The sequence below is a fragment of the Ischnura elegans genome, chromosome 11, assembly GCF_921293095.1.
Source record: "Ischnura elegans chromosome 11, ioIscEleg1.1, whole genome shotgun sequence".
Classification (NCBI taxonomy): domain Eukaryota; kingdom Metazoa; phylum Arthropoda; class Insecta; order Odonata; family Coenagrionidae; genus Ischnura; species Ischnura elegans.
This window is the reverse complement of record NC_060256.1, coordinates 40916761-40933426: the sequence shown is the minus strand read 5'-3', so window position 1 is coordinate 40933426 and position 16666 is coordinate 40916761. Positions and strand designations below refer to the sequence as shown.

Here is a 16666-nt window from a genome sequence, read left to right as displayed (position 1 = left end):
GAGACTCAAAATTGCAAGAATTTACTGAAGAATTCAGTGGATGGAAGGGAAAGAAAAAAACTACCATTCAGTCATTTTCTCATAACTTTAAAACGAAATAAAGCAAAATTTGCTGCCCACTTTTCGTGAGTTGGTGACATCATCCGAGTTTAGACAGACCCAACTCTCAACAGGAAGAATCCCTAGATATTTAATAGAAACAACGAGATGGATGAGCATGGCCAAGGAGCAGTAGAGAAGTAGTGAGATGGTCAGAAAAAGTCAATGACGTCATTAACTTATTCTCAGAAATGGATAAGTCATCAATTTTTCACCTTGAACAGCTCGAGATTTATGAGACAGATCAAAAAATGAAAAACTATATTGTTCTCTTTATTTTTCAATCACTGTCACAATCTATGATAATAAAAATATTGACGAATGAACCCAGTCTGGACATACATGCTTTATTACGTGAGCAGAGACCGAGTCTTTTACCTGATTCTGGCACACAAATCTTTATCTGTATACAGTAGACTCTCGTTATTACGAAGTTCACGGGACCGAAAAATCGGAGGTTCGTAATAACGAAGTTCGTAAGAACGTTTCTTTTAGGAATCGTCGAAAGGAATAGTGTATTATACACGCGATTAAATTACGCGGAAATATATTTAAACCGGAAAATGCGTTTCAGTTTTTCAACAGAAGACTGCGCCATGACGCAATCGAGGTTTGATATCTTCCCGAATACATGAACTCCGATATTCAAACTCGATGCGTCCCAAGACCTTGTTCCTAGGTTGATAAAATTACAGTCCGGCCACCGAGAGTTGTCCAATTACAGACAAAATGGTTTATGTGCGGGGAGGGGGCAAGGCTGCCAGGTAAGAAATGGAAACGCTTACAAAGTGTTCCGTGAAGAAAATATCCGGAAGGGACGACGAGCGTCAAGGACCTAGAGGAATAATCACTTGTTCTGTGATTCGAAGAATGCGGTTATTTTGGTGGATCAGGCTTATTTCGGTGTTCGTTTATGCGTTTGACAACGTTGTATGACTAGGCGAGGGTGTGAGGTGCGTTTGGGGGACAGCGGTTGGCTTTAAACCGTGCTGGCGCAGGATTATCCGCCCATCCTATTGTGCCGTAATCGGACAACCCTCGCCAGCCGGACTATGTAATTTATCGCAGAGTAAGGTTATCCTGCGGGATGCAACACTGCATTACACGTATGCGCTTACTCACGCTTGTGGCGAACTGATCTAGCGGGGCCTGCGATGCATTCGGAGCCAAAAAAATAGCTCCCCGCGGTGACGAAGAACGGGCGAAACTATGAACAGTTCTTAAATTCACACCATTTTCATTGATACCTTATTCAGATCATGATCACAGTGAGAGTTTCCCAGCGCCACACCGCGTAGTATCGGCCAAATGGAAAGGCGCCAAATTTGAAATTTGAAAATTTTGAAAGCTCGTTTCTCTGAAAATTCGTAAATCGAATGTGCATAGGAAGAGGTCTGACTGTACATCCTATCTACGAACGGTTATGAGTAGGGCACCCTGACTACACAGGAATGAAGCTAGTTATATGATGTTGCGTGTAAACTGAATAAAGAACCATAATTGACGCTCTTAGGCACAGTAAACGAGAATAATTTAAACGTGACGCAATTGTTGAAACTTAAGTGTAGTGAATATCCACCTAAATACCATGACTTGTGCGTGCAACTTCGTAATAAAGTTCATATTGTAACCGCCGGGACCGGGACATAGGTTCGTAAGTTCGTAAAAACGAAAATTTCGTTATAACGTTTCTTTTACTATAGCTTGGATAGGCCTTTTCGACGGGACCAACGGTTTGCTTCGCAATAACGAGAACTTCGTAACAACGTTGTTCGTATTAACGAGAGTCTACTGTATTCCTACAGGAATTGCTTTTCCAGCACTACACTTCCAATTTACGATGATTAAGGGCATTGCAGGACATCTTAACCTTGTACCACACAATGTAGTTCGTTTAAGGCCCACCTTTAAGGCAACACCCAATCAGATGTATAAAAACAAGAATAAAAGCACAATTAAAGAGAAAATTTTGTAAACAAGGTGAAATTTAGAAGTAAAATTGCAAATAAACAAAGGGTAAAATAAATTTTGAGATAACAATTTTGCTAAAAAGAGGTCATTATCCCAACTAGAGCATACATGCATACTTTGTTACGGGGAAGTTTTGAAATTATAGAGGTTCGTTACAGGAGGTTTTCTCCATTTATTACACATGGAAATGGCCTGGGACTGGGGCTAAGACTTTGTTAATAGGAGGTTTTACGGATTAATACTACTGAAGACGATTTTTTATCACATTAAATCTAAATCTATAACTAAACTTTTCAAGCCAAGGTACACGATGGGAAAAAAGTTTTTCTTATCAGAATATTAATCCCCTTCAAATAAAAAATTTCTGACTAACATAAACAAAAGCCTCAATTTTGATATTTATACATGACAAAAAATTGATTGAAGGTTTCATGGACCACTGAGTCTAAATAAACTTTGTTTATGGGTGTTTTCTACCTAATTTTGCCTCACTTTCACAAACGAAGTTTATTTATGAATAAATGAAAAATAATGACTTAAAAGGTAGCAGAACATTCAATTGCTCATAAAGAGTGTTTTCAGGCTTGATCTGGTGAAAAGTCTAGTATATTTCTTCAGAATTTCCATAGTGCTATTACGATAGCTAATATGGCTTGTCTTAATCCCTTCACCTAGAATTCCACCGTATCTACACCCTCTCTTCCTCTTTTCCCACACAAAGGTCACCCTTTTCTGTACCCTAAACTCACACATCTAAACCCACTCAGCCCTCCCCTTCCTCCACCACTTCTACTTGCTATTTCATATTATATTTGGCATTAAATACCTCCATAAACTGCTTGGGACTCTCTGTTTTCACCTTTACTTTTCACCAATAATCATCAGTGGCAACAAAACTTCTATTGTGTATTTTACTCATATCCCATAAGCCATTGCTGCATAGAGCTTCCACTGACGACAAATGAATAGTATACACAAACACATGATTTTCCTGTACAGATGTGTACTCACCTGTTCAGAACAAGAGGAAGGATGATTTTTGGGCGTAAACTAGCCAGATGTTGAAATGCACTGCTAACTTCATTTGCTCCAACTTTGCAAAACATGGCCTGAAGAGCTACACTCTTGACAGATTCAACGAATCTAGTAATATCTTCCTCAGTCAAAAGATGACTTTCTGGAATTTGGTTCTCCCATGATGGCTGCTTGTACCTCTCCCTATCAAATTAATTTTCAAAAATGTTCATTTACACCCAAAACATGAATAAATGTTGACACTAGCAAGACAATTAAGTACCATTTAGAGCCACTTGAATGGGAGTAAATAGCCCAACTACACCTTGAAATAAAATCCAGGATTTCAGATCACTGGACACCATAAATATGTAACCAAGAAACTCAAATATACAGATGCGAAAAAAGCACTACCCAGCCAAGTGGCATTTCTATCATAGTTGATATAATTTGGGGAAAGACATTACTAGAAGGGCTAATTTATTCTGACAGAAAAATAAATTGCTTTAACTCAAACTGAATAACATAATGACTTTTAACAAAACAATTCCACAACGTCTTAGAATTAAACATAAAATACTATGAAGGTTAAGCTTCATGGAATTTAAAAAAAATCAACGTGATTAAAAAGGCAACTGAATTTTTTTAATGACTACAATCCCCATCATTTTAGAATGAAAAAAAAATAAATATCTTAAATCAGTGCTTTTGGCCTAAAGGTGAAAATGTGGAACAAATATGTACATGGAAATTAAGTGGGCCACATTATTCACAAATTACTAATTGGCAGAATGGCTTAAATATGACTTACGTGTGCAAACGCTGAATGAAATAGGATGGAAGTTTTCGGAGGAGTTCTTTCAATTTCCCGAGCCACCTTCCAAAATTTGCAGGGTGAAAGTAAGACGTAAGAGCCTTCAAAAATTGATCCAAATACGTCTGTGCACTACTCTTGCCACCCTGGAAAGACAAAAGATAACATTAAATTTCAAACAGTTAATCAAAAGCCTACCGTTAAACATTCACATGCATTATTACTATGTTGAATTTTCATTGCTGCAATGAGATCTAGGAATAATATGCCTAGAAAGATAAAGCTCCATTTTCAATGATAGCAACTGTGGTACCACCCCATAGGTTGTAAAACTTATTTTGACTGATAGTACGCACTTATTGATAAATTAACCCTTTCACTCCCAAGCATTTTTCAATGTGCATACCCAAAATTCCCAAGGGTTTTTTTATGAAATTATTAGTACTTTTCTTAAAAATTCTCATGGATTTATTTTAGGTTTTATAGACATGGAAAAAATCACACATATGTAAAAATAAATGACGTTTTCAAAAATGTTAATTATCATTACATATAAATTTTAGTTTTGCATTAATAAATTTATAAAATTAATACTTTAAAATGTTTTTACGAAAAACTTAACTTTATGGCTTATTGATTCATAGTATTTTTTTCATTTTGCTATTATTGAAAATTGAGTTACATTAAAAATTTAGTTTTTGATAGATCTATCTAATTTTTTAAGCATAAACAAAAAAATTGTTGTCATAAAAATTTAATTGTTTAAATCTGTCACAATCACTTTTGAGCAGTGCCTAAGCCAGTCTTCTGTAAAAAAAACAATGAAATATGTATATATTTATATATCTAGGTCTTAAATAATACAAATTATTGCTATTTTAAATTAAAGCTAAAGGAATTGTTTAAATGTTAACATTGCATTTATTTAAACAAATGAATGACTTACATATGCAATGTTATTTCTATAAAAACGAGGGCAAACAAATTATGATGAAAATTATTTCACGGAGGATTTTTCATTATTTGTTCAAGTTGTTAATGGAATAAGTACATAGGTACACTTTTGATTAGTTTCACGTTTAAAATATCACGTAGGAATAAATTTTTCCTTTTGTTCACAATCACTCTTTTAGCACTTATGCTTACGCAAACACTCCCCATGCAAACCCCTGTTGCATCTGACGCACACTGTTCTGGATCTTCTTCTTTGTTCCTTTGTGCTGCAGACACAGCATCTGTATTCTTTTCTCCCACCCAGTTTCCTTATTCCTGGTGAAATATGGCCCCTCACTTCGCACTCTTCCCTGAAATTCAACCACTCAGCTCCTAAGTTTTCAATTATACTGTGTACATAAGTCTTGTCAGAGGCTTTCCAGGTTCTTTGAAACTTTCCTTATATATTATGTAGCTATTCAAAACCATCCTACCAATAATGTTGAACGCTACTTTCTTTCAATATTTTAATGTTTTCCTTTCATCTAAATATACATAGAGCATCATGTCTGAAGAGTCTACACCTCCCATGTACTTGTTATATTCCAAAATTACTTCCGGTTTCACAGTTTTTTTCTCGCGGCCTTGTCTCAATTTTGTCACTTCACTATTCCTTGCAGTCGCCTTACTTGAAAGAAGGATCACAGGTCCTTTTTGAGAAATTTTTTCCCTAAATGCACTGGCTAGAATACAGCCGGAACGGCAAAACATTTTTTCCCCAACGGTGAACTTCTTTTTGAAAAACTCGGGCAGGAATTTTCAGTTTTTTCTAACAGTTCCTGTAATATATGTACCCATTTGGTAAAGTTTGTTCACTAAGGGAACTGACATAAAAAAATTGTCCACAAAAACATGGTAGCCTTTGTATAAATAATTGTTCATCTGAAGGAGTTTCAGTAACACTGTATATCCCAGGCCATGTTCCTTCACCTCCATCCTTTCTTCATCATTTGATCTACCTTTGTAGGTAAAGAAACCTAAGCAATAGTTTGATACAGCATCACACAGCCTCCAAAATTTGATTCCCCAGCGGTGATGGTGCTTATTTGGCAGGTACTGCAACAAACTTGTACGGTTTTTTGTCCCCACCAGACTTTCATCTACACTCAGAGTTTCGTGAGGGGTATAATGGTATCTAAATACATTATTTGCATGGTCAACAAGGGGTTGATACCTGATGCAAGGGTCATATCTGGGATCGTTACGGGCCGTACATTTTTTAGGGTCAACCAAATGAAAGAATCGAAAAATTTGCTGGAAGCGATTCCGCGGAAACATTTTTCTGAACCAAGGGGTACTCTGAGAAGGCAAAGTCGACCAATATGAAGCTATGGTGGGCTTCCGTATAATTCCCATGTTCAAAATACAGGCTAGGAATCCTTTCATTTCCGCAATTGTAACTGTTTCCCACTTCAGTGGTGGTGATGATCTTCCTGAATGAGAGGTAATGTTTTGTTTTGCATATCTATTTGTTTCAGTGACGAAGAGGTTCAAAAGAAGGTCCGTAAAAAAAGTCTAAAATAAAGAATTGGTGGCGAGTTAGGTGGTGGGACTTTCTTGGGTCCACTTACTTCTTGGAACTTGAACTTAGTGGGTATTTGTTCTTCATTAGCTTGTACTTCCCTCCATTCTCCGTTGTCACTGTCTTCGTCAGTGTCCAGCTCACCCGAAGACTGAAACGAATGCTGATCTCCATCACTATTGTTCCCCGACTCACTGTCACTTTCGTTGTAGTCTGATTCACTTTGATTGGATGAACTGTCTAAAATTTCCAAAATATCCTTGTCCGTTACGCGTGATGGTCCAGCCATTATTGGTGATTTTTATTTTGAAAAATATCACTCACACCACTAAAAAAAGGCACAAGACTTTTATACGCAGATTTCGCTGCAATGATGAACTTATCGCAAATTCAAGTGACTCAATGCACAGAAAACACAACGCGAAGAAAAGTATCCGACCTCTGATACGCGCGAGTTGATGCAAACTAAGCCGTCAGGACCCCGCATGCAAACCATTACATTTGTAACTGATGACGCATTCTCAGAAGTTGCCCACAAAAGAGGTGTCAGCAAAGCAGTGACACAATGAATCACTTATGTAGATAAGGAAGATTAGGATAAAAAACTGTGAAGCCATCACTTTCACGGCAACTATTCGGCGACTTGCCGAATTCCTTGCCTTCAGCCTCTTGCTGAGGTTCGCTGAAAACATTTTATTCGCGCGCCACGCACGATAATCTTACCCTTAGTGTACTCTTCCTGTAAACAAGAAGTATTGTTTCCTTGTGAATAAAATGTAATAATGTAAGTCAGATAAGACGATTCCTTTGAAATATATGTCGATACCGAAAAAGGATTTGATTGTAATAAGGAGACGTCGAAATATAATTGCAGCGGGCGGGAGATTAGAGGTTAGATAAAATGTTACGTCGTGGAAAGAGCGGAGTCATACGCACCAGTGTATTACACGAATAAAGACAAACGTGATGTAGTGAAGTGAATAACAATAAATCACGCGTAAAAGCGTGCCTAAGCTTGTTGAGAACATCATAAGGTCATTATTCAGCCGTGGCGGCAATTTACGAGAGGAAAAAAAGGAGTTCAATAAGCTGTCAGTTTACATAAAAAATTACAGAAAAAGAACATTTCAATTGAATATTTATTAAAATTTATCCTCAATATAACTTATAAACGATAGTTAGCAACAATGACGTACAAATTTTCTAATTTCGCTTAGTTATAAAGTGGCATAAGAATTTCGACAAAATGAGTCAGATTTTACAAAGAGTTAAAGAAAGAGCGTCCATTAAAATATCAAAAGTATAAATTAAATTATATAAAAAATACCTAAGGATAGAAAAATATGTATACATTCATTATAAAAATAAATTAAATAATAACACATCATAGTTTATGTGAAATATTGCTCTAAGCAAGCGGCCGATTAATCGGCCGCTTGGGCGTATTGGGTAGGAAGGCCGCGGCCGATATATCGGCCGCTTGGGAATGGAAGGGTTAAGGTACTCACTAAGACAGATACTATCCATAAGCATATGGCTGACATATCCAGTTTATGGTGCTTGGTTGAAGGTGTTTGTTTGTAGAAGACTGGAAGACTCAGACTATGCATGAATCGAGAGAACATGAGGGGTATGTAGGGCTCCCAGTCAATGTATCCAATGTTGCTACTTGCCAGTCGGGCCATTATCCACATGATATCCTGTAAGCAAAATAAAAGCATATTAGTTCATTTCAAAATAAATAATGAGTATAACTTCTAGAAGATAAGTCTGTGTCAATACACCATTATCATATTAATAGCATTCATGAAATTTTTGAAAGAAGTAAATATTCTGCCAAAATACTTCAATATATTACAATGGTGCATATTGTAGATCCTATAATAACTGATACAATAAAAGTTCACAATTACAGTTTTTTCAAGTCCCAATGACAGTTACATGTACAGGGAAGATTTGTTATTCTAAGTGATAAGACGACTGGTTCTGTGGCTCTCCAGTTCCACTGGATAGGATATGTAAATGAAGACATGAATACAGGCAATCTTTGACTTAAGCAGAATTCACTCTTTCATACTTTCCTGATTGACTCCTTTTACCTGATTTTTGTATACAAAATTCCATCTTTTGGATATATAAAAGCAATAAGTAGGCATGGCTTTACACAGAGAATTTGGTAGAGGGGGATGTGAGGGTGAAGCACATGGGACCACATACCCTCAGGGGGTACTCCTACTTCTAAAAGGAGAGTTCCTTCCCAGGATTTAATTCAACCTTCTAAAAACTTAAATTAAGCCCAATTTCTAATGATATTTTGTACACTACCAAAACTTTCGATAAATCAATCCATTGAAATTTTCTTTCAATTCATGCTATTACACATCAACCCTCATGGCTTATTAAAATAACTGCTAACTCTGATCTATTATCATCACACTATTATTACGATCATGGGGAATAAGTTTATACAGTTGAGGACCTCAAACCAGAATTCCGAAACCCGGAAAACCCGAAATCCAGAACATTTGAAAATTCCTCTGCGTAGTGTTTTGACTTGCCACCTCATGGCACCACTCTCCAAGCCTTGTTCTGGGATGAGTAGGAAGTTAGCACATACTATGGACATACGCTAAGAACCTTGTCAGGGACACGTAAGGATATCAAATATCAAGTACAAGAGCCTGAGCACATGTATAAATTAATTAATTTACTAAATATACTATGAAGACCAGAAATCCAGAAAAACCAGAAATCCCGAAGCCCTTCGGTCCCAAGCTTTCTGGATTTGAGGTCCTCAACTGTACTATGTTTATTTTGCTTCTTGGGGATGTAATCCTATAGTGTACAGTCACTTTCAAAAGTCGGTCTCCACGTCCAGAGCAAGCAACTATGTTTTCCAGTGAGCTTGATATTTGGGTATTACCTCAGCCTTCTATGCCTTGAAAGGGCCAATTTGACTTACTCTCACCATCCGCGAAGTCTTACCAAGGCATTCTTCACGTTTCCTAAATTCTACGCGATTTCCCCGGCTCCCTGTGCCAGAACACAAGGCGAAGCATAAGTTCTCAGTCATGCAATCCTAATCCTAATAGTATTCTGACATAGATAGTCTGAGTAGTCTGGCTCATACTCAGAAATACTGAGACGTATTTGTGCCGCAATGCACACATAAGGAAGAAATGAAAATCGGAATTTACGTCTAAAAGAGGATTCTGAAAGTTGCCTAGAAAATAACCTTCTAGATTATGCCTTTAACACATGATTACCAAACACCATCAATACATATTGCTCTATTTTTAAGTATTATAGACACTTTAACGGCACTCTGATACGTGCACTCATTATTCATTAGAACTTTCTTGGGATATATATTACACAACAGTTCTGTGCGTGTCTCATCACAAGAGAAAGCAAAAATACTAATGTGGGATAAATTGCTATGTTTACTACGGTATGATATTTATTCCAGCAGTTACTAACATTCCCTAAGCAAATATTTAAATAATACTAATTATATTCCAGGTATCATTAAATAATAGGGCGGTCTCCTACTATTTTTTTATTGCCTAAATCGAAATATTATTACTCCTGGAGTATGTATTTCACGCTTTTAGATTTTTAATGGCAATATCTATTTTTCGCGATTAAATGAAAAGTGAACATTTTCAAGCACGCGAAAACGCGACAGCTAAGTATGAATGCTGGGAAAACCCTGTGTGACGTCATTCTGGTTCCCGCTGTTGCTGTGTGAGGTGACCTTGGGGCGAGGCTTTGAGCGCTGATACGATGCAGGCTGCTAGCAGGTAGCAGAGTACCCTGCCAGCAGGTAGAGCTTGGCTTAAATAAGGATTATTAATACCTTATCAAACGAAGAAAACTTTCCGACCTTAGCCAGTTTTAATAGGTGATTATTAAGACACGTTTCCCTGAGCTCTGTGCCTCATACATGCATTGGTAATCTCAGATGATGTAAAACTCCTATCTACTCGAATAGAAACTAGGTCCCTGTGAAGTCACGTGGAGTGGCATCGCATGGGCGCTAATCTGGCCTTTTACAAATGCAGTTAAAATTGACGATTGCCATTCGTCTAAACTGGGATTTCTAAAACCAAATAATTTGTATATTACGAATACACTACTAGTGGGTAACGAATCACAATCAATGCCTTTTGTTTTCTTTGATGAAGGAAACTACCCTATTAACCCACATCTTCATGTTAATCGATATTTAGAATATCTAAATAGTTATCATGAATATATTTTCGATAATTAAAAAAACCATCAGAAGTATTAATTAAATGCCTTGTATGCATATTTTTTTTATTTTAGGGCACATTTAGTATATCTTGTATCTTTGCCCCTTTCATTGAGAGGTCAAACTAATTGTCTTTCCCCTTTTTCGTTTCTTTTTTCTGCTAGAATCAGTCATAATTGGCACCTGGTTATACCATGCATGTCAACATCCTCCACATTATCAATTATAAGTGGTTTCACAGCAATAAAAGAACTTAGACACACAAGGGTGGATAAAGGATTTTTTCACGGGGGGCACAAGAGACTGACAGGCAACTAACCTCTCATATGTAAAATTATAAACATTAAAGTTCTCATATGTAAAATTATAAACAAGATACAATTACTGTACGAAAAAACGAACGTAATGGTAACCATATTAAAAATCTTATACATTTTTTAAGCGCCGAGAGGTGCCTGGGGGCCCCCTCTCCCCTCCCTCTATCTGCCGAAGTGCACTCATGTTGTTACGGGTGAACAAATACTGATGATATTCCTACAAACACAAAACTAACGCCTGCATAATTTTCATCCAATAAACATATACCATGTTGGACACCTGTTGACTAATTCTGCACAATTAATACAAACTATATTTATTAGCTACCAAATATACTGATAATATAAACTGACGCCGACGAAAGAGAGACAATAAAAGAATGAAGGCATCTAGATGTGAGAATAAAAAAGAACGGTAAGGTGAGATGGACGGAGAGGAAAAGAAATGAAGATATGCTTTCCATAGTGGAGAGATTTCGTAAGGGGGGAAGGGTAGGATGAAAGTAATGATATGGACAGAATGAAAAGGGCCCAATACAAATCGGCCTTATTGTTAATTAAAGTGGTAAGTTCAAGTTGGGTGGGGTGCAGGCAGGGTTATTCGTAAAATCTTTCATGTAACCCAACATTTTCAGGATACCTTTAATAATAATCAAATAACCTCCCTTTTTCATTTCAGAAAGGCAGGTAAATTATGTTATTCCATGACCACCATAAATGGTTGACTCACGATCATAATGCCACACTGATGTAGCTTGCACTATCTTTCTTAAAATAACACCGAAAAATACTAATGTACAAGTATTCTCAGAAAGAGGACAACATGTCGTACGAAGCATTATGGTCTAGAAGCCTGCCAATAATATTAAATAAACTTAAACTTGAGGAGTAACTGCTATTTCACTTGTGGACAATGAAAAATGACTGAAAATCCTTCACCGCCATCACAGGTGAACGCGAGCATGGATGGTAGCTGTGATGCAAACAACAATATTAACATTGGCGTATATATTTACGCTATTTTCACAAGATGATGTGGAGAAAAAAAATATTGGAGTACTACCAACTGTCTCAGATGTTCCTCTCTCTTTCTGGCGCGATGGGTTACTAGCTGGAAAAACCTTAAATTCTTCTCCGCTTTCTTCGATGGTGGAATTGTTTGGCTGAGGGGAGAAGGGTTCACTGGGCTTTCCTAGCTCTGAAATCATGCTTGGGACTCTTGGCGAGGGTTAAAATAGTCAAGCTGAACCATTTGCGCAACCCAATCAAGTCAAATCTATCTCCAGTTCACAAGGAACGCATAAGCGTAAGCAATACGCAAAGGTCGACTTTGGAAAATAGGGGAGACGGCTACGCCGCACCACGTTTGTGGACCGACTTTTGAAGTGACTGTTCATGTAACTCATTGCTTGATTCTCCTACATTTTAACTTTTGCTGCTTTCAGGAATGCATTGTGTACAAAAGATAAAGACCACCCTAGCAAAACTTTAAACTCTCACCCCTTCCCACTGGGTTCCATTGTGGCAGACTTCCCAAAACATCATCATTTCCTCAAACCAGAGCTTGTAGCCTAAATGTGCCTTGCTGGGAGGGAGGGTCACAGGAAGGAACCACTCTAGGTATGTCATGGTGTGGCAGAGGCGTGAGTCATAAGGGCAGAGTAGAGGTCTCCATTCATCCAACATCTCTTGTGTAGCTTCCGGAGGAAAATACCTGGCAAAAATATAAATATAGATTTTAACATCTGTTTTAAATGTATCATGCCATATGAAATTTACATATTTTGAACTATATTCATGAAATATTGAGGTCCTCAACCAGTGGCGTAGCCAGGAATTTCATTTGGGGAGAGGGTGGGGAAGTGGGGGTCTAAAACCTGGGTATTTTCGAAAAAAAGGGTACTAAGTAGAGTGTTTTAAACTCATTTTAACACTTTTGTTAATCGGAATAACTTCACTTTTCAAAGATCTTTTGTAAAGTCATGATTTTTCATTATTTCGCTTTCTTCTATGATGAAGCTAAGTAATTGTGTTTTATCCAAAGAAACATAAATATGGTGCTGTAGTTTGTCTGGACCTTCAAACTCTTTTAAATAGGTGAGTAAGGCTAGAAAAGACTGAAGAGCATTAGTTAATTTAATATATTAGAGCATGCTTCTTTTTTTTTACGTCTAAATATTTCGGAGGTGTCCGAACCTCACCCCCTTACTATGCCACTGTCCTCAACCTTTTCAAGAAAAGGATATTGGAAAGTTACTGACCGCTGTTCAATACATTGGCAAGAAAAGTTAATGTTAAAAGTTAAGAAAAAGTAATACATCATAGAGTATCCAACACACATCACGAGGTGTATATAGCCTAGCTGCCACCTACCAGCTACTAGGTTAACTGGCCCATAAGAGGTTAAAAGCTGATTTGACAATACGTCTCAGTCCTCATACAGAGTTCTGTGGCCGTCTCAGGAATTACAAACATGTACAGCCAATGATGCAGCTGTAACATTCTTGAGGCACCATTCTACTGCAAAGCTTAACCAAAGCAGGTCTAAAAATACGTCATTTCTTTGGCATCGCATTTTCCTCCTATGATTTCATCTAAGCCTTAGTTTATATGGAAGAGTGCTAAAAGATGCGGTGTTCTTTCTTATTTTCTCTAGTCAAATAAATCTTCACATCATAGTTGATCATTCTGGAGAGGGTACAAATATCTACTAACTAAAATTATGCATGAGGGGGATTCACATCAAAACCTTTAAAGTGCTACAGAATTGCAAAAAATTGTATGATTCATTCAGTAGTCAGCAGTAGAGGTTTATGATGTTCAAATAATGATCTAAGGGTGACAGAGTGATTCTGCAATGGCAGAGAATGCAGCAGTGTCCAAAACAAATAATCTACTACAGCCGTGACCTGTAATGTGTTTTTTGAGTAGAGAAGGTATGAAACCAATACGAATTCATAGCAGATTCACAGCTCAGTTTGGTGATTCGAGTCCCTTGCTGCAGCAATTGTAAGAGTGGTGCAGCAATTTCGAAAGCAGCAACTCAGAAACAACAAGGTTGAGCACAGAATGGTCTTACAACTCAACATCAAAAATACGGAAATACTGCACTCACAGTCTGCTGAGAAAGTCATGTCTACTCTTCATGAGATGAAAAAGGGGTTATTTTAGAGCATTATATTAACAATAATGTGACAGCAACCAGATAATCTTATTAAATTCAAATCCTATTCAATTATTCAATTACATATATGCATCAGAAAAATCACGTTTGCCTTTTAACCACGAGTAAATGACAAGGACTTCAGACTTGTAGAGTTTTGTCACATCATAGCCACTACCAACTACAGCTAGTTTGACAGTTCAGGTTATTGAATGTGAATGCCTTATTCATCCACCTAATTCTCAGGCCTTACTTGGTTTGGCTGTGATATTTTTTGGTGTACCCCTTTCCAATAATTTCTGGTACCTCCCCCCCAGAAATTCCTCCGAACTTCCCCCAAACTTATTCCCAGAACTTCTATCGCTAAGGACTTTTCACACAAGGATTTTTGCCAAAAGCCCTTTGACTCAAAAGGCTCGGAGACTCTAAGTCTCGGAACTCTTGTCTCCAAACTCTGTCCTTCGAACGATGCCCTTCAACGCTTCCCTTCGACACAGCTCTCCGACGCAGCCCACCTGGAGATCATGACTTATATAGCTAGTACGGTGGAGGAATACTTACACCTGGTAATCTAGGGGAAGTGGGTGCTGAGGCATAAGAATGCAGTCTGAAGTGAGAAGTACTCCACTTTGTCCTATCACAACTCTCTCTCCCTCCAACACTTGCATATATTGCAATTATTGCACTTGCATAAGGTTTTTAATTGAATCGCCCAGGACTATGGTTGGTATAATTTCTTCCTTTTTCACTGTTCTTCTCTGCAGCATTTAGATTCAAATTAGGGCAACTGTCTGCTACCCTATCTACCCCATAGAGTGATTTGTGATGCCACAGTGAGCAACATTTGATGATATTGATTAAAAAACTGACAGGCTACAATGAGCTGACAAATTTCCAATGTAAGAAAACATATCTATTTAAAACCCTATACTAAAGATCTCATAAATCTAGTCTTTAATCCATAACGTTAGGCTGGGCCACCCACAGACTTCTTGTGGCTCAGGGTAGAGTTTGGGTGTGAGACCCCCCTTCCCCACAGATAAATATCCCCCTTGACTCTGTGGTCTAGGGAAGTCTGCCCTATCTGGGTGGCCCTGACTTTAGGAATGAGTATTGTAGGTAGATAACTGAATTAACCATTGAGAACTTCTGCATCTGCATTCAAAAAGGCAAAATAATTTTAGGCATTTTTAAAGTTATTAACATGCAATGGCTTTAATACTCACAACATCAAATGATTTCACATCAGCCCATGAGATTCCTTAGTATCTATTTTTGGTGAAAGACTACTAATATAATTGAAGTAAATCCAAAATTACACCATGAATGTATCTCAAGAATACTTAAATTTTAACTCCATAAATTTCATAAAAAGTGTCACAGGTTGTAAACAAATACTAAAAATATACGACAATTCACGGACGTCAATTAGTTACACATTGCTTTTTCATAAATTTAAAGAGTACTGAAGACCCCAAACATATATAAACCCCAGTAAAAATAGAAATTATAATACTCACAACTTAGCTGCATGAACCATTCCATCCAGCGTGCTGTCAAGTGTGCTGCAAGGAGATAGAAAATGCATTCAATTCCTGTTCGAAAATTCCCACTAGTACAATGTTAAATGAGCCTTTGATTGCTTACGTAAAATATCGAATGATTCCAAGCGTTGTGTCACGAGTGTTTAATATTCTCTTACAGACATTGTAAAGCGGCCTCCATTCAAGAACCAAGTCTTCCGGTGAGAGCAAATGTCTTTTTCTGAAATTGTTAAAAAAAAGAAGGAATTGAAGCAACAGGAACTTAAAAATCGAGTAGACAAAGATACACACAAAAATTATGTATCACTTACTTCAATAATATAATTAATACTTGTGCAAACTTATTCAGCATCCAGGGCTCCAAATCAGGTATTGTCACAAGCTCGTACATTAACTTTATGAGAATAATGTGGTCCTCTTTAGAGAATTTCATCCCATACAGTTTGGTATATCTAATTTGGAAAAAAGGAGATAATCAGCTGGACAATACAACGGGTAGTGAAATAAATTTCCAGTTTATGTAATGTAGTGTAATTAAACAGCCAAAAACCTGAAGTGGCATAGTGATAGTAGTCATGGAACATGATATGCACTTTAATGACTATCCACGAAAATTTTCTATTTGATTTTAGTTATCTTACTTAGCTAGTTGGGTGCACCAAATTCCACAGCCTGGTTGAATTTCACGCTGCATTACACATTTTCCTAAGTTTGCTTTTATTTCTGCAAACATACAATTGGATTCTTCGTCTAGTTTGTCAGCATAAGGCAGCAATTTATTGTAAATAAGTTCTTTCTGTGGCTTAAAGCCCAGATTTCTGGTGCTGTTCGAATCCGCATTGTCATCTAATTCTTCCATAATCACTATGTATCACTGACGATTCTATTCACATAACATTCGTCACAAAAATTTAGTGTCTTAAAAACTATTAAAAAAACTACACTGTACAGTACAACTTGCTAAATTGGTGTCC

The 16666-nt window shown here is 37.2% G+C and overlaps 1 protein-coding gene across 2 annotated transcripts in view; it reads right to left on the bottom strand.

The window, feature by feature from the left end:
- The window catches only part of LOC124168479 (proteasome activator complex subunit 4A-like), a 61570-nt gene extending 44920 nt beyond the window's left edge, over positions 1-16650 (bottom strand). For both annotated transcript variants that reach the window (XM_046546759.1, XM_046546760.1), the window contains exons 1-8: positions 16334-16650; positions 16004-16144; positions 15796-15912; positions 15669-15713; positions 12486-12699; positions 7922-8113; positions 3896-4044; positions 3082-3288 (exon numbers count right to left, since the gene is read on the bottom strand). In XM_046546759.1, the coding sequence (XP_046402715.1) occupies positions 3082-3288; positions 3896-4044; positions 7922-8113; positions 12486-12699; positions 15669-15713; positions 15796-15912; positions 16004-16144; positions 16334-16551 (1283 nt within the window). In that variant the 5' untranslated portion in view covers positions 16552-16650. The remainder of the gene's footprint in view (positions 1-3081; positions 3289-3895; positions 4045-7921; positions 8114-12485; positions 12700-15668; positions 15714-15795; positions 15913-16003; positions 16145-16333) is intronic.
- Between the last annotated feature and the right edge of the window lie 16 nt (positions 16651-16666).